The sequence below is a fragment of the Trachinotus anak genome, unplaced genomic scaffold (genome assembly GCF_046630095.1).
Source record: "Trachinotus anak isolate AG129_WGS33_773 ecotype Australia unplaced genomic scaffold, CSIRO_AGI_Tana_v1 ptg000024l, whole genome shotgun sequence".
NCBI lineage: Eukaryota > Metazoa > Chordata > Actinopteri > Carangiformes > Carangidae > Trachinotus > Trachinotus anak.
In genome coordinates this window covers 8,573,117-8,591,842 of record NW_027273875.1, presented here as the reverse complement: position 1 = coordinate 8,591,842, position 18,726 = coordinate 8,573,117, and the positions used below count along the sequence as shown (strand labels likewise).

At 38.5% G+C, this 18,726-nt stretch overlaps 2 protein-coding genes across 3 annotated transcripts; one reads left to right on the top strand and one right to left on the bottom strand.

The window, feature by feature from the left end:
- Positions 1–4,475: 4,475 nt before the first annotated feature.
- On the bottom strand, positions 4,476–10,810 carry ppme1 (protein phosphatase methylesterase 1). Its single transcript, XM_071461207.1, has 14 exons — positions 10,537–10,810; positions 9,473–9,566; positions 9,162–9,254; positions 8,932–8,989; positions 8,333–8,384; positions 7,904–8,058; positions 7,600–7,690; positions 6,212–6,277; positions 6,002–6,128; positions 5,768–5,897; positions 5,571–5,615; positions 5,388–5,452; positions 5,176–5,243; positions 4,476–4,866 (listed from the first exon to the last, which is right to left on the bottom strand). Exons 1-14 carry the CDS (start codon positions 10,620–10,622, stop codon positions 4,863–4,865), a joined length of 1,134 nt encoding a protein of 377 aa, XP_071317308.1. The 5' UTR covers positions 10,623–10,810; the 3' UTR covers positions 4,476–4,862.
- Positions 10,811–15,369: 4,559 nt separating this feature from the next.
- On the top strand, positions 15,370–18,375 carry LOC139607817 (dicarboxylate carrier UCP2-like). 2 transcript variants are annotated; one of them, XM_071461039.1, is made up of 8 exons: positions 15,370–15,525; positions 15,805–15,937; positions 16,193–16,326; positions 16,443–16,650; positions 16,741–16,938; positions 17,054–17,155; positions 17,276–17,456; positions 17,549–18,375. In XM_071461039.1, the coding sequence occupies exons 3-8, from the start codon at positions 16,201–16,203 to the stop codon at positions 17,661–17,663; spliced, it is 930 nt and encodes a 309-aa protein (XP_071317140.1). In that variant the 5' UTR covers positions 15,370–15,525; positions 15,805–15,937; positions 16,193–16,200; the 3' UTR covers positions 17,664–18,375. The 2 variants fall into 2 exon arrangements, with proteins under 2 accessions (XP_071317140.1, XP_071317141.1); XM_071461040.1 differs by lacking the exon at positions 15,805–15,937 and having other exon boundaries at positions 15,373–15,525.
- The last annotated feature ends 351 nt before the right edge of the window (positions 18,376–18,726 follow it).

Below are 18,726 nucleotides of genomic sequence, written 5' to 3'. Positions count from 1 at the left end.
TTCCTGGAGTTAGCAGCAAACACAAGCAGTGCAGCAGAGTGGCAACAGAATATGCCATTTGAGACACACGTTTAAGAGGAAAGATGTTTAAAGAATGCGATTGTATATTATCAGTACAGCTCAATCAAGTTAACATGTACATTAAAGCATGTTAGTGGATTCCCCCCACTAAATTATAAGATTTGGGGATGTTAACAGATAAATTAGACTCAGATACTGGATATGGATATGGTCAACAACCATTTATTTTAAAATCCGTTCTCGTAATGTCATTTCATCCAATGTTTTTTTCCAACGGAATTAGAGTTACAGGCTTCTAAATGAGATTTTTAGGGGTAGTTAAATATCAGTTAAATATATGTATTAGTATAGTTAAATATATCGGTGGGGGCGTGTATGAATATCCATTTTAGAGTACAAGTTACCTTTACACGATAATAAAGAAGCACGCTATATTTGTAATACAAACCAAAATTGCATATTTGAGACTAAAAGGTAAGGAAATAAATGGGGATTCACACTTAATACTACAAGTATTATACTAACATATTATAAAAGTAATCTTCACGCATGTATTCTATTACTGTATTGTATAAGGAATCTTGTTGGTGTATATTAGTAACCTACTGAAGGAGCACTAGGTGGTGCGTGGTGGAGGAGCAGTGATGCAGCAGGTCAGGAGTGCTGAGTGGACCATGGTTAGAACAAAACATGATATGTTTCTAATAAGCCAGCAATAAGGAATCATAGTAAATGCCTATTATACTTCCATGTTATATAAACAATCACACTTAAAATTGCATATTAATTAATTATATTTAGTAATCATACTGAATACAAAATGTATATGATAAGGAATCATACTGCTGGTCAGAGGTGCTACAGGGTGAGGACCAGTGAGACAGCACTCTCACTCTGTCTTGACTCCCTGAGTTTTAAAAGGCTTTCCCTGTTCCTTGTTTTTAATAAACCAAACATTAAGCCATTGTGTTATTTCTTTGCAGAAAAAGTGCAAATGCAGTGTTTAATTACCTCACATATTTTTTTTTTTACATATTTTTTCTTTAGTGATGGTAAGGTAGCTCCTGCTGACCTGAGCGAAATACTCATTTTTCTGACTGAATGAAGCATCCCCATGCAGCACAATAAACCATGGTGCAGACTATAAGTAAGACAGAAGACGGGCACAAACCACGTAACATGCTATTCATGTTTCTGAGTTTATTGAATTTATTTATTTAGATTATTAAATGAATACGTGACAATCATTGATGGTCATCTATCAGTCTCCTTCTATCCTATTTATCCCTCAGTTACCATGGGATGACTGAAAGAAACATTAGAAAATAAAATGCAATCTGAATTTTGAAACATTCTGTTTTCCAACAGGAACACAGTTTTTAACCAAGGTGAGGTTAGTCTAAAAATGTCAACAAGGTAGGTGATGCTAGCTGTTATCCTCAAACATAGACTGTATGGCCTCCACCAGTAACTAATTTTTAAGTTTTTAGCATTTTTAACCCCCTGATGCAACTCTCTCTTTCAAGGGCTCTGCTGAAATCTAATCGGCCCATCTCTGAGTCTAAGTGAATGTTTGTGCCAAATTTGAAGAAATTCCTTCAAGGTAGTGGGATGGATTTGTGGCCATATTCTGATTGGTTAGCTGATTTGTGGCCATGTTCTGATTGGTGGATTAGAAGCCACATTCTGATTGATTGGCTTGTAGCTGTGATCTCATTGATGGATCAGAAGCTGCATTCTGATTGGTTGATTTTTATCTTTGTTATGGACAGTGGGCTTGCAGACATGTTCTAATTGGTCAACTTGTAGCCACGTTTCGATTGGTCAATTAGAAACCGTGTTCTGATTGGTCGATTTACAGCCATGTTCTGGAAGGGTTGATTCGTAGCTGCATTCTGATCAGTTGGTTTGTAGACATGTTCTGATTAGTTGATTTCTAGCTTAGTTCTCATTGGTCGGTTTTTAGTTGCGTTCTGATTGGTCAATTTGTTGTCACATTCTAATTGTTTGGTTTGTAGCTGTGCTCTGAGTGGTCAGTTCGTAGCCATAATCTGATTTGTCTGTTTTTAGCCACATTCTGATTGTCCGATTGGTTGATTTGTAGCTGTGTTCTGATTGGTTGATATGTAGCAGGTTTCTGATTGGGTGCTATGTTGCCTTATAATGATTGGTTGGTTTGTAGCAATTTCTATCAATCCATCAGAACAAGGCTTCAAACCAACCAATCAGAATACTGCAAAAATCCAACCAATTAATAGGAATATAAGAGTATGACGGCACACCAACAATCAAAAACACATCTGCAAATCAACAAAACAGAATACAGTGACAAACCAACCAAACAACTGTAATAGAGCTGCAAACCAACTAACCAATCAGAATAAAGCTCCAATTTAACTAACCAACCAAAATAGAGCTGCAAACCAACCAACGAATCAGAATATGGCTACAAATGAACTAACCAATCAGCACACGCCTACAATTCAACCAACCAGAACATAGCTACAAATGAATCAATCAGAATAAAGGTACCAACCAACCAGAATAAGGTTACAAACCAACCAATCAGAGCATAGCTACAAATGGTCAAACTCTAATCAGTTTGTTCTTGAGTCCAGGTGAACATTTGTACCAAATTTCCCTCAGGGTGTTACTGAGATATCACGTTCACCAGGCCAAAACCATGTATTGTGAATCACCATGACCTTGACCTTTGACCACCAAAAACCTCACCATCTGGCAAGGTCTTTTAAAACAAATGATCTGTACTAAATATAGAAATCTAATCTTAGTATTTTTACACATACAAATACATTCTGTGTGTAAATCTGTTTAGGTTAATTAGTGCCACAGTGTCACGTCATTAGAAAAAAATCTGTTGTTCATAATATCATCAAAACAGTAGGGAGATAAAAGTAATTATTCACTAAAATAGTTGATACTGTGTTATATTTTCTTTATTGACAACTGGCAATTTATTGTCATGCTGCTGGGTCACAAGCCAGGGTCTGATGGACCCTGACTGAGCGAGGGTGTATGATGCTGAAAGACCTGATTCACTCAATGACCTATGGAAATATCACTGAGAATGTGCCAACGCATCCTAGGATATATCTTCGAAATGTTTGGCCCAAAATGATGCCATCAAAAAACCTATGTCCCTGTTCAGACCTGTTCATATCTGCATTGTGCACATACTCAAAACACAGAATGATCCCAGCAGTATAAGCTCTTTGGAGGACTGTCATTACATTTGATTAATAATTTAAATGTTTTGTCTTGCACATCACAACATACGTAGTGTGTGTTGATCCATGGAGGGACAATTAAAACTCGCATTTCATCCCCTAGCGTATACCAGACACATGATGAAAAACATGTCACTTTGTCATTAAGTTTAGAAAACTACAACTTTTCAACCCTAACCCTAACTACAACGTTTCTGCTGGATCCTGTTTTGTTAACCAACCGCAGGAGAACAGATCTTCTTTGGGATGCTCTCAAGGAAGAACGTTAAAAATTATATATTAATAGATGTTACTAATGTTTCAATATTGTGTATGAAGCTACAGTTCTGAAAAAACACATCATGTAAAATAACTCCCATGCAAAAATAAATGAGATTTTTCTTCAGAAGTTTCCTACCCCAAAACAAAGAAAAAGAACGAAAAAGTAATTTTCTCCACCAGTTTGACCAAACTTTGAATTTTAGCACAATGATCTTTACATTCCTAATACACATTTTACATATAGCTACAATATGAATGGGAATGGAGCATTTTCAGTAACAAAATAAAGCAAAAGCATTTAAACAAGATGGTATATATCCTAAACAGTTGAGGGAAGAGTAGGGTGGAATGAATTCTTATATTTAGATAAAGAGATATTTAGATTAAGAGAAATTTACATTCATAACACCACTTAGATGGTGGCTTGAGAAAGTTTTACCTTAATCAAATTGATTAAGACCGTCCAGCCTGAACCATTGATGCAGCACAGAAAGCAGTCGCTGTCAAGTCATGTGTACAAATCTAGACTGGGCAACAGAATCTCATAAAAGAGTTTATGTTAAATCACCTACACAATAATGTGCAAGAAAGACTAAAGCTCAGTCCCATCCCTGTCGGACTAAACCAAACTCTGTTTTAATCTATAATCACTTTGAGTGACATTAATGCTGTGAAGGTAAGCTAAGCTTCATCCTTTGCTTTGGAATTAAAAAAACTTGTCAACACATTCAGACATTTCAAGGTTGGTTTATGTGAAATATGGTGTATGTGAAATATGAATTTCATACTAAGTAAGTGTAATGAGATAATAGAAAACTATAATTTTTGATTTCACCATACATTTGTCACCTATACAATTCACCAGTTAGATTTATCTTCCTACATGATACCATGTCAAATAAAGTACCAGATTTTTAATACACATAGTAAATATACAAGCATGAGTGACATTTGTTCGCTGCATCCATCTTTAATTGTTGTTTGAATTCAAACATTACAAACACATATTAACAATGATGCACTCACTCGAAATATAACATTAAAACAAGGAGAGCATTACATTTTCAGAAATAATAATACAAAAAAAAGCTTTGTAAAGGAGAAGTATAATCAAATCCCAGTGTGTCAAAATAAAAATAAGGCAAAGCTGAAAGGCAAAGTATCTACATAACAAAAGCAACATAATAATAATAATTATAATCATAATAATGATAATGATAATTATGCTTGGTATATTTTCTTTAATTTTCTGTTAAATTGTACGATGATGTTGATGAAACTTGAAACATTTCTTCCATGGCTGCTGGCTATATTTAAACTGAAAACTGGAAATTAGCTGTAGAAAAACAAAATAAAGACAATGGATTAAAAGAAGACAATGTAGGTTCTGCATCTGCATATCCTATATTGCAACTACTGCCTCAGATCTTCAAACAAAACTATTTCATTTCATGTCACTGCAAATTTCAAAGATCAAAGTATGCATACTGCAGCTCTATGATCTGCAATTTTCACTTAAATTTTGTCCAACATTTCAGTCTATTTTATATTGAATACACTAAAGTTCAATAAAAATCAACGAGATGCTTGAAAATGTAACAAATTTTGCACAGTGTGCACATTCTTTGGTAGGGAGTTCACTTACCACAGATATCCTTCCTTAAACTCAGTGAATTTGTGCCGGACCATAAATGTTGCTAGAGCATCTGCTACCTAACAACAGATGACAGAGGACAAGGGTTAAAAAAAATAGCAACAAACTGATCTTGATCAAATGGACAAAAAAGCCCTAATTTAAACCAAACCATCACAGGCCAATGCTACAGTACAGTATATGCTCAGGTAAACACCATTTACTTTTTCAGGTGCATCCTCATGGACAGCATGACCACACTGAGGGAGGACTTGCATCTGAAATTTCCCTGTTGACAACAGTGAGATCACGGTTACGATTGTGGTCTGTGAGCTATATTTGACAGTATATGACGTGACAAATGAAAACTGGAACCTAAGGATAAAATATCCATTTGTGCTCCTTACCTTGCATTTGTCCAATAGTTAGGTCTTTGTCAAGCCTGTCCACTCCTGTACAACGAAAACAGGTCAAGGGTGAAATTGTGCAATCAATGGCAAAAGAGCTTGGAAAAATAAAAAACAAGTGGGACTGCCCCAAACTTCAAATCCAGGTACGTTTTATGTGTGAACTACCAAATAACAATCTAAGTGAGAGATCTAACCTGCGAGCAGAAGCAGTTTTGGCACAGGGCAGGTGAGAAAGAGAGCAGACAGGCCTCTGAACCAGCCATCCCAGTACTTTTCTGTCTTTGACAGCTGCACTCGCCAGGTAAAGATGCTTTCCTTTTTAATCTGCATTGGTGAAATCAACCTTTTTAGGTATTTTTCAACCTCTTTTCACATACATATACACATATATGTTACATGAAAAAGATAAGGACAAAGGGGAACAGAACCTCCTGATCATCTTCCTTCATTCTTTTCTTGTTGGATTCTTCTTCCACTTCTTCATCCTCTTCCTCTTCTATTATACCTTCACCGATGCTATGAGAGACACCTGGACTGCTGGAGGATTCCTCACATCTGTGAATGTCAGAGTAGTGGTAAATAAATCTTGCAGACCCATTCAGCACTTAATGTGCTGATGAGAGAAAGAGCAGACATACTTTTTCACTTGGCCTCCCATTGACACCCGTGCTGACTCTATGTTTCGGATCTGGCCACTCTTCACACTGACAGCAAAGGAAAAGAACATTTTTAGGCACAAGAAGCAGTCGGGTAGGAAAGAGTACTGGAAAATTGTACTCAAGTAAAAGTACTGTTACTTATAAGAAATTTCTTACTCAAGCAGGAGTAAAAATACTTGTGTAAAAGTGTACAAAGTAAGTTAGTTAAAATGTGTCCCTATATATCGTATAATTTGTCAACAGAACAAATGTAGAAATATTAAGCAACATAAATCAAATAGCTGCCACTTTTTGTAGAATTATTGACAGAATAAAGCAGCAGAAAATGCAGAGATGCATAAACAATTTCAAGTACACAACAACTGCAGTCAACAAACTCAGACGAAACTCTACGTTGCTCGGCAACACAGTAGTTGTTGATGCTGCGCAGTGAGTCATCAATCATTTGTTGCACAAACCTGTCTGAACATCACTCTGAGTCTTGTGCACCGTGAAGTCCTCCACATTCTGCTCTAAATCCAACTTCTCTGCTTGTTCATTTTCAGTGCAAGAATAACCAGTCCACTCAGCCTCGGTCTCACTGTGCTGCTCCAAGTTTTCAAACACTGCGCTGATGAGCTCTGTAGTCGCCACAGGCATTATCAAAAACAGCAGAAGGGTGGTTCACACCGCACTGACGCCAGAAGTGAATGTAGAATTCACAGCTGAAGGATCCACTAGTCAGTATTTTAACATTTGGCCTGACCCAGCATGCATCTGTTGGTTGCAACATGGTAGGTGTGTTTGATTTGGGAACACTTGTGCATCAAATCAGCAGCTTCTTCTCTGCTGCAGCTGCTGATTTGGCTCGTTTCATTTGTAATGTTTTAATGCATTAATCATAACCTCATCAGGTGACTTTTGTTTTTATTCTGTGAACTTTAACTTTATATATAGTAAAGTAAAATACTTGAGTTAAAAAGTACTTCAGCAAGAGTGTACACAAAAAAGTACACAAAAGTACACAAAAAAACAACTTTGTTAGGGTAATGAGAGCAAAGGTAACTCATTACTTCCATCCCTGGAGGCAAACCAAGCTTGAGCTTGATGATCTAAACTCTAAGAATAGAGGCTCTTCTAAGTAAAGCCAGGGTTTTGCCAGCTTATTGCAAGCCTGACTTGCCACCCACCTGACATAAGTTGCCTAATAACTTTTCTGGCAGAAACCCTGAAAGCTTTTCAAGAGAAGCAAAAAACACAAAAAAAATCTTTAAACAAGGCTCCTGTTGGTTGTAGTAAATAATGTTTGTCAGTTTTTCTAACATTTACCAAACAGCAGAAGAGTAAACTTTGGCCTGATCATACTGATCAAAGGGTTTCATGCTTACCTCCACTCAATGGCATTCTCCAGAGATTTAAACGTCTTTGGTCGACTTCTGAGGAAATTCTGCATACTGTTCAAAGCATCCATTGCAGTACCTGAATGCAATCAACACATTTTGTTAATATACCCACTAACACTGTACTGAGCTAATCATTATTTTGATTTTATTTCATTATTTATTTATCATATACATGTACTGCTAATTTAAAGTAGCAGTAAAAATCAACGTGCTGTTTGCTCAATCAAGCAGCAAAAAGTGATAAATATCTATCTTTGATGTTCCTGTTTGAGAGAGCGCAATAACTTACCTTCTACAACATCGATAACACACAGGCCAAGCAGGGATGGTATATGATTGGCAGTAGCTGTGTGAACTGCAATAGCCCCACCCATGCTGTGTCCAATAATCATGATCGGAGGAGGGTTCTCTCCATACAGCACCTCCACCACTTTGCCAATATCCCTTTTGACAGAAAAAACAAGGATAACCTGTTAATGCTGCTACGTTTCAATCCTACATGTCAGTGTTTCTGAAGATACAATCAGATACGACAAGGTTAATTATACAACAATGACATGAGAAACCTGTGACGTATAATCATTTTAAAGTTCTTTTAAAGTTTAAAGAGACAGTCAAGTAGGTTTCCCAAATTTTTCTGTGTTGCAAAACTAAGCTGTTTAAGAGAGTGAGTGGTGCTTACACAGTATCTGTCTCAACTGCACACAAAGAAACTTACTTGGCCATGGTGTCTGCAGAGAGATCTTCAGGATTTTTCACTTTGGTGTCGCCTGCAGGTGAAGAGAGAGGAGCAAATTTCACCTAAGTGCATAAAAAAGCAAAAAAAAAAAAAAAAAAAAGACCTGCAAGCTGATACAGGAGGATACATGATGTGGGGAGTGTTGGCCTCTAATCACAGATGGGTAGGAATGTCATCAAGCTACTTTGGTACAGAAATTTTACTGCTTAACATGTAGTACTGGAGTGGCAATTTTAAGTCCATATAAACCTAAACTCTTGTTGTCAGTAAAAAGTGACTTCTTTATCTAATCATTCTACATTGTTGAATATAATACATTATGACATAAAGCCAATAATAAGATAAATGTATTGGGATGCGGTGAAGTCGACAGCTGTCGGGGATTTCCCTTTTTGACTCAAGTGGAATACATTTGACCAGAAATCACAGGATGTACATGTTTTTGCAGAGCATTATTTCAAAGGGGATTGATAATACTATCTAACCAAACTGACCAATCTCTACCAGGATCTTCATTTCCCAAACTGTGAATAAAATCTATTCCTAATGTTGTGTCCTGCGACTACCTATATATTTACCATGAGCTCGAAGGTCCATAGCCACCACCCTGCAGTTGATCCTGCTGCATATGACAGCCTACAAGGACACATACATAAAAACATTCACACTGAATACTGCACAGGATACGCTGTACCGCTGGAAAAAAAAAATAGCAGCTTCATGAATATTCCACACTGTGTTGGTCTGTATTTGAACATATAATTTAATAAAGATTTTACAGAGCCTCTGTAATAGTTATTATGCTCACAGTGAACACTGCCCAGGAAAGTGCAGAGTGGCCTCCTCCATGGAGCAGGAGGAGCACAGGACCATGGGAACCACTGCAGTAGATTCTGAAAATGTTCAAAGTAGTCAAGGAAATACACACCAGAGCTGCGCAAGAGTTACACAGTAAATAGATGCTGCTCAATGGAGAACAAACATTATTTGTAAATTATTATCTTCAAATGTTCTGTACCACCCTGAAGTTGGATCACACACTGGTATAAAGAATGGATGTGAATGCCGTACACCCAGAATTTCAACAATTCACGCTGGATTTTCACAAATCATGGATATATCTTTGCCATTCTCATTTTCCACCTCAACATCTTCCATGGTTTCAAAGTACTGACTCCAGGGCAGGGGGGAGAAATCTCTCTTCCGTCCAGGTCTGTATTAAAAACAAACAAGCAAAATGTAAACCAATCTCATATTGCAGCAGGGTTATTAAAATACACAGTCATTTCTAACAGCTTTTTCTCATGGTCAAATGCTGCACGTTTAAAGAGACAAAATCACTCATGCAGACTAAAGACTATGACGAGAGAGAGGGATATTCAAAGTTATGCAAGCAACAAACTGTGAAATTCAACACAATATTATTCAGCAAGACCAAATCACATGCAACAACTTAACTCACTGTTTCATTCAGTATTATTCCTTCTGAAATCATTATGCTTTTACCTCAAACTAAAAACACTCATAACTATATTTGTTTAGGGTTGTGTGTTGGTTTACTTTTAGTTTTTCCACACACACTCAAGACAGCTTGGATACTGTTTCTTTCAAACTGCAAAAGATACTATATGGCTACATCTCTACCAAAAGCACACACTTGTTTATACAACTGTTGTAACATGTTGATAGAAACAAGCAATAACAAGTCCTGACCCTCCCTACGCAGGCTGTCTACATGGAAATCGATGGTGCCCAAAACCCTGCCATGGGATCTCTTGAGAATAAAATCTGCCTTAGTTTTAGTATTGAGATTAATATCTTCAGACACTGTTTTGGGTGTATTGTCATGAATGGCCACTGTCCACCCTGACATATCTTAGCTAATCAGTTCTGCCAGATTGAACTGAGACCTGATACACTTCCAAAATGCTTATATGTCAAGAATAATCATATTATACAACGTTTACAAGGCGTTTCATCCGCCACCGACGGTCCAAACTCTGGCAGCATTAGCTAACTTAGCCTGAGCTAACACCACCAGTTTAGCTTTGACGAACTGTAAAGATACGAGTCCAGTCTGTGTTTTCATGAATAGAGAGCAGCTGATGTGATGGTGGGTTATATTAAATGTAGCGTGAGAGAGCCGACGCAATTGACAGCATGCTATTAAGATGCTAACTCACCCCATTTTCATCTTGGAGCTGGACTGAAAACCACCTGCCATGGGAGGTCTGGAAGCTAACAGGTTCAAATGCAACTGTTTCTCCATGTTGTCGAAAGTGGGTCGGTCTCTGTCAGGGACTGTTTAATATGACCTTCCCTCTCTTTCGCAGCATATGATTTTGCTTTGACACCTGCACCGACGCTAGCCAGACATTGAACAAATATCAGCTGACGCTGACTACGTTTGCCTGACAAGCTAGCAGCTAGCAGCTAGCGCTAATCTTCACTTCTTCTGCTGCTGCTGCTGCTGCTGTGATTATTATTTTGGGTCGGTTCTCTTCTTCTTCGTCGATTTTCTTTCCCTGCAGGGTGACATAGACCTTTTAAATCATTACTGCCATCTACTGACCACAAAATTGCCTACAGTGTACAACCTTTGTATATAAAAAGTTTACAACATTTATTGTTGTGAGTCCTTTGTTGTAGTTTTGTAATCATTGCTTCCCATTTCCCATTGTTTTATTTTCTTTCTTTCTTTCTTTCTTTCTTGGGTTGACCTGACCCCCATTTGGGAACCATCACAGACCTAATATACTACACAAAATTTTACAAAATACAACATTTGCTAAACCTTTTGTCTTGTATTGGCCAGCTCCTAAAATCTTGAGTTGAAATTTGAATGAAAGCCCGTCCCGACATCACATCACTTCAAGCTGAAGTTGATTTTTCAATGGATACTATAATTTTCCACATTCATATGATTTAATTAAATGACTTCATGACAGCAACAGCAAATTGTGTTCTCTAGCTTACAATATTCTTGAACACAAGGTGGCAGTCGTGTACGCTATGATCTTTACCCATGTAGCTGAGACTGAATTTAATTAAAGGGGAGCTCCACCAGTTTTCCACATGAAGTTTAGTTTACTTGTCGTGGTTAGTTCCACTCAGCCTGTGAAAACAGATGAATGATGTCCTCTGTGGCTCTGAAGGAGCCTGTTCAAGGCTGACAAAGTAGGAATGTCAGTAATGTCATAAGGGTTATCTCAGCTTGCATTTTGAGGCTACAACAATGCATGTTGCATTGTGGGAAATGTAGTTATTATGTAGGCCTATATGATGGGCAAAAAGTCAGGATTTCCAGACTCTGATGCACTGACTTCAATGAATTTATTTTGACTTTCACAAGTCCCCCAACTTTGTGGAATTGCACCACGCACTCGAAACCACTGGAGACACCCTTGTCAATAAGTGAACAAAACAAATATATGTGCAGAGCAGAATAATGTGTTTGCTGCCGGTGACTTCTCTAGAGGTCAGAGAGAGCCTCAGAGTGTGGCTATGATCACTGGGAGCTGCAGCCTCATGAACACTGTAGCTGCAGTTTCAGTCTTGTTATCTGACTCACTGTTGTTCAATGGGAGACATTTGAGAGATTTGTAAATGCGGTTACATAAAGAGTGTGTTGTGACAGCTGATCGTCTACAGTTGCAGACTTGCTAATTTGATTGTGAGATGCACAAGAGAGGACATAGCTGCTCACATACAATTTTCCCTTACAAATTGTGACAAAGATGCATTCATCACCAAGTGGTGATGACTCGGGTGATAATCATCTTGTTCAATCAGCACTGACACAATGTAGAAACAGGACCATGGTCAAAATGTTGGGTTTACCCCCTCATCGCTGGGTCAGTCAGTGCGATTGTTTTTAGCTCTTTGTGGTTGTTTTCTGTTTCTTTGTAGTTTTATTGTGTCTTTTTGAGGCCATTTTACATCTATTTGTGGTTGTTTTGGTCATTTTGTGTCTGCGCAGTAATTCTACATATCATGTGCTCATTTTGCATCTCTTTCTGATTGTTTAGTGTCTTTAGTCATTTTTGCATCTCTCTATAGTTGTTTTGCACCTCTTTGTGGTCATTTTGCATTTCTTTGTGAACGTTCTGCCTCCTGATGTTGCCTTTTGTCTCTGCAGCCATTTAGTGTCTTCGTAGTTGGTGTCTGTCTCTTTCAGTGACATTTTGAAAGTGAAGCCCAGAGGTCCCCAGCTGACTATCCAGTTGTAGTCAACAGAGGGCACAATATTCATATGTGGAACATGTGGCCTATACTACACTGAGCACATCAGAAGGCAGACCATGTGTCTTCCCTGTTGGTTGGCTGGAAAAACATTTCATGGACTGGTGCTTTAGTGGCTATTAGCTGGACTGCATTAAGGGGTGATAGGATGTTTTTAGGATGTTTTCTTTCTGTGCTCTTTGAGCTTTAGGAGACATATTTGTCTTTTTTTTTTCATTTTTTTTTCAGTCTTTGTATTTAATCTTTTTTAAATAATCTCTGTATTATACTTATTTTTAAGGCAATATTTGCCCTCTTTCAGGCAAATTAATTCATAATTATAACATTCTATGACGATGTAGATTTGGGTATATATTCACTGAGTTTAATGTGCTTATAGAGTGCTGTGTTTTGTGATTTAGCCCAATGTTAGAAGCCCATTTATGTCCTCAGACAGCTATAGCCTTAGCTTATGAACATCCTGTCCTGCCACAGTGGAAGTATATCAGACTGTTACTTGCTGTTGTATAGTCTGACCAAAAACGAGGCGAGCCAAATTAGCAGACAGCTGAGTCATTCCTGGTATGTGGGTTCATTTGTTGTCCCTGTGAAATACTGTATCTCTTCACGTGTGCTGTGAAGTACTATATGTCAAAAATGAATTCCAGAAAGGACCTCGAAGCTTGAGTCAGGTACAAATGGCTCAGATTTGATATTTCGAAAATATTTTCCAAAAAAAAAAGAAAGAAAAAAACTCCACATGACGGTTGTTTTCTTTTCATTCCTGTCTTACCAAATAATTAGTCAAAATAAAGGTAAGACAGAAGTTCACATGTGAACAGGTTTGAATGAATGAATGAACAAAAAAGGCATGGTGGGCTATACAGCAGTACTGTGCTCTACTAACCTTTAAGTGACGCAGTGGCTGACTTTATTTATAACATAATAGTCTTTATTTATAGTGTAACGGAGATTAGCTGTTTCACTGGACTGATACAAGATTCGTGGTATTCAAAGTGCATGAGAACACAGTGACGAGAGGCTGCCGGCTCAGTTTCATTTTCATGGTCTGTAGGGGAGGTCACTGCAGACTGGTTGAAGCTGGTCCAGTGAGTTGTTTACTGGTCTGTCTGTGCAAAGGTTACTCACGCTGTGTTCTCAAGAATCTGTTTTTAGCATCGGCCAAGGAAGCAGGTGGTGAAAAGCAGCATCACTTTTTCAGAAAATGCATGAATCAAAGTTCTTAATTGCAGTAGAAATTAATTTTAAATGTATTATTGCCTTCAGTCTCTTTACCACCAGTAACACCTGTACACGGTGGACAGTTTGATCACATTTATTTGTATATCACCATAATATTTAAATGTGAATAAACTCTCACAAGTAAAAGTACATACCACCACCACTACTGCTATTACTACCTCTAATAATAATAATAATAATAATAATAATTATTATTATTATTATTATTATTATTATTATTATAAGAGATTAAATATAAGAAATTAAATATAAGATATTTTTAAAAAAGTGAATATTAATAAATATTAAAAGTCAAAATGGACACACCAAAACTTCCCACACAAGGTTCTTGTACATGCACACTCAGTTTATGGCCACTTTAATAACTGGAAATACAAAATACAAAAATGTGTCATAGGTCAAAGGTGTAGATGATTGTCATAAACAAAGCATTTTCTTCAGCCTTGTTTACAAAAACAAACTCGAGGGTCTTGTGAACCTTAACACATGTAATTTGAAATCACTGTAACTTAATACAGTGATGTCTGTCTGACTCACAGTATAAAGACAAACAGATAACGCAGCTGTGTGGGGGGGGGGGAAACACTGGTGGTACATGAAGAGGATTAGCAGGGCAGTTTTGGGAATAAAACAACACATGTAACGGCAGGTGAAACATAGTGGAGGCTGTTTTGCATGGTCAACCGCATGAGTGACGTAAGCTTGCTGGGGCCATGACCTGGAGCTGCAATGGAAAGTCACATGTATGGAGGCATGCACACTCAAGAACACCAACACTTGTGTCTGCCCACTTCAACACTTTCCACTCAGCATCCAGTCCTCTCTTTGGGTGCTGCTAGTTTGCCTGAACAGATGCTAATGGTTGAATGATTGCACACAGATGCTATGTGCGTCCACCCACCCTCGTTCATTGAATGGATTGGCTAAGAAGCATGGCGGTTCCTTAGCCTGGAACATTTTGTGACTTTATCACTTGCAGGGAGGAGGGATGAGGGAATTCCTGCAGCTCCTAAACTAGTTTTGCATTTTGTTGTGGGGCAGGGGCACTAAAACTTAAAGGATGTAGCGCAAATGTTGTCCACTAGAGACCTCTTGTCAGCCAGTCAAATGCCCCGTGAAAACATTTAGGGAATCCTGACAGGCCTCTTGGTCTGATTGGTCACATCCATGCCCACAGTATCAGCCAACTGGAACATGAGGCCTGCTGCCTGATGTCAGTGTTGTTCATGAGCTGATATCTGCACATGTTAAAGTTGAAATTTTATGTAACCTCCAAGATCTGAAGTTATAACTTGAAACACACATTTTCATGATATTGTTTGCAAGTAAATTTTGTGATATTAGCTGTGAAACAATGAAATTCTTATAAACTTTAACATGTGCTCATAGACTATAAGTCCATAGCAGACCACTATAATGAGACCGCCAGCAGCAGATCAACAAGTGCTCAAATATCTGTCTGCCTCTCACAGACTCTGGTAAACACGAGATTCACGTAACAGATGTGTACAGCTTGTCAGACTACCATGCAGTCATGTGCCAAAGGTGCCTATAAATTCAGGAGCTTCTTCGTCACCGAAACAGTGAGAACACAGCAGGCCACAAAGACGCCAAAGGGACTAACTGCCTATAGGATTCTATATTCCCTCCACTGTGCTGGATTACAACTTTCCTGGAGAACGTTCCAGGTAAACTAACCTTTTCATTGGTTCAGACTCCACTTATGTCACTTAATATATAAATAGTAGATTTATAATATTTACAATGAATATCAGTTATATTCAATATTTGTTTGAAATATATATATTTGCATGTCTGTCTCCCCTATTTCTGAAGTATGATGTACTAATCAGTCGTCATAATGATTAAACCACTGATGAAATACATGAAACCAACAAGTGAAATTCTTCTTCGATTGCAAGTTAGTGACAAATGCTTGGTTTTTTTGGGTTTTTTTTTTTTTACAGTGAGTGGTGGTATGCTGGCTGGCTCACTTCAAATAGAGTTTATGGCCAAAGGCATTTCCACAACAGAACCACTTCCAAAAACTAGTGTTCCTCTTGAGAAAAACTTGAAATTCTTCTTTACACACAATTCCAGGTATGCACAATTTTTAGCATGGGCACTTTAAATAGAGCTAAACCACCTAGTGCACTAAAGATTACTTGTACACTTTGATTTTATTACAGTTAGATGTTATAATCGGAGCAAACAAAAGTGATTAAATGTGAGAAAAGATGAGTTTTCTGTGTGTGTCTGTCTTGCTCAGAAGAATGTGTATGACGTGTGACATACACAGAGGTCCAGGGCAAATAGCATTGAGAGCAGATTTTTCCATTTGTGTCATTAAACCAGGTGTAGAAATGGTTGGCATGAAACCCCAAGACATGGTGCCCTCTGCGGCAGTTAAGTTCTTCGGAGCAGGCACCGCAGCCTGCATTGCTGACCTCGTCACCTTTCCATTGGATACCGCCAAAGTCAGACTACAGGTTGGAAGCACAGTGTTTAAAATGGCTTGACGCATTTAGACTTTATGTTTTCTTCTAAATGTCTGTATTTTTTTTACTTACTGCTAAGAAGCTCTGAATGCCATTCTATTGCCCAGATTCAGGGGGAGGCTGCTAAAACTGAAGGGGCCAGCACAATGAAGTATCGCGGAGTGTTTGGCACCATCACCACCATGGTGCGTACAGAGGGGCCCAGGAGTCTTTACAATGGACTAGTGGCAGGACTCCAGAGGCAGATGAGCTTCGCGTCTGTCCGAATTGGTCTTTACGACTCCATGAAGCAATTCTACACACGAGGCACTGAGAGTGCGTTTCATAACCTGAGTATCACTGTTAAATGAGCAATATGTTGTATGAACAAGGCGTCATTGTGACTGATACAAACATTGTTCACAGGTGCTGGGATTGTTACTCGGCTCATGGCGGGCTGTACCACAGGAGCCATGGCTGTGGCTTTTGCACAACCAACAGATGTGGTGAAGGTGCGTTTCCAAGCCCAGGTGCGACTTGCTGATGGTGGGAAGAGATACAACGGCACGCTGGATGCCTACAGGACGATTGCACGAGATGAGGGAGTTAGGGGCCTTTGGAGAGGTACTTCCTATTTTAACTTAAAATTAGTAAAAAAAAAAAAAAAAAAAAAAATTGTCTTTTCTTAATATTAAAATAGCTTCCACTGGTTTTTGAACCATCCTCTGCTTTCTTCCAGGCTGCATGCCCAACATCACCCGTAATGCCATTGTAAACTGTGCAGAGCTGGTGACCTATGATATGATCAAAGAACTCATCCTGAAGTATGACCTAATGACAGGTGAGGCAAAAAAAAGCAGAGATATCACTCCAAGTACTGTAACGTCTTACACAAATCATGTCATATGACGAAATATCAAATGTTACGCAAGAATGTGACCTTGCTTTTGTTCCCCTACAGACAACCTGCCCTGCCACTTCACAGCTGCCTTTGGTGCAGGATTCTGCACAACGGTTGTGGCTTCTCCTGTGGATGTAGTAAAAACAAGGTTCATGAACTCAGGTGCTGGTCAGTACAGCAGTGCAATCAACTGTGCTCTCACCATGCTGACAAATGAAGGACCCACAGCCTTCTATAAAGGGTAAACACACCCTAACCTAACAGTGAACCACACAGGAGTAAAATAACCTGTCTGCAACACTTGCTTACTTTTCTTTCATTTGCCTCCGTTAGGTTCATGCCTTCTTTCTTGCGACTGGGGTCCTGGAACATTGTGATGTTTGTGACGTATGAACAGATTAAACGGGGTATGACCAGGGCACAACAGTACTGGGAGTCACCATTTTGACCTCTGCTTGCAAGACCCAATGGATTTGCCTTCACCATGCTGCAGTGGTGACCTGTATTTGGAAAAGGAGAGCTCCAAATGGAGGTGCATGGGGCCCCATGATCACACCACCAACGTGGCTCAGAGGTGGACTTGGAAAGACTCATGGCAGAAAGATGTGGCTCAGTGAATTCCTGAATGAACACTGACTCTGTGGGCACTGTTTAATTTAAGAACTTAAGGATTCAATTTTAAAGAGACTTTGTGCATTGAAATAGTGAAAATATTTATTAAGGTGCAGAAGATGAATGTGAAAGGCTAATTCCACGAGGTTGTGTTTTATCTCGTACTCACATAGATACTCAAAAGCCTTGATCAGCTGGCTGTTCACTTTGAAGGTGGATTTTCATGTTTACAAGAGGGAACTGGAAGCGCATATGAATAATGTTACAGTGTTATTTGTCATTTAGGCCAGTTTTCCATGAAAGCAATAGAATCTGGCCCTGCAGACCGACACTATACTTTGTCTTCTGTATTGTGAATTGTTTACAACATCTAACATTATTTGTGGTGCATGTGGTCAGGGATTTATAGGTTTATCTACAGTATGTGCTGCTCATTGTAAATAGCATGATTTATTGCTGGTCGATAAGTCAATATCAATAGAATGGAATAAGTTGTGCACAATAATAAATAATGCTAAGATGGATAAATAAAATACCATTTTTTGAAATATTTGCCTATTTTCCATCAAACAACTGGTATGCAGTTTAAACAGGGACATTAAATAGAGGAAAAAAACATGATGTAGTGAAATGGCCTCTGAATAAAGGCAGTTTCTTTATTCGTTTGTCCTGGAATGTATCCAGAGTCACCTGCTCCTGGTGCTGCAGTATCAGACCTGGGTCTGTCAAAGGTATAGAGTTACACAGCCTTCATATAGCTGCACATGTAGGACAACACGTACCCAAGAATTCATTCATGACATTGCAATTCACAAGTATTTCATATGATATGACTATGACTATATGATATGACTATGTACAGGAACAACAGGTCATGGGAAACAACATTTTAACATAAA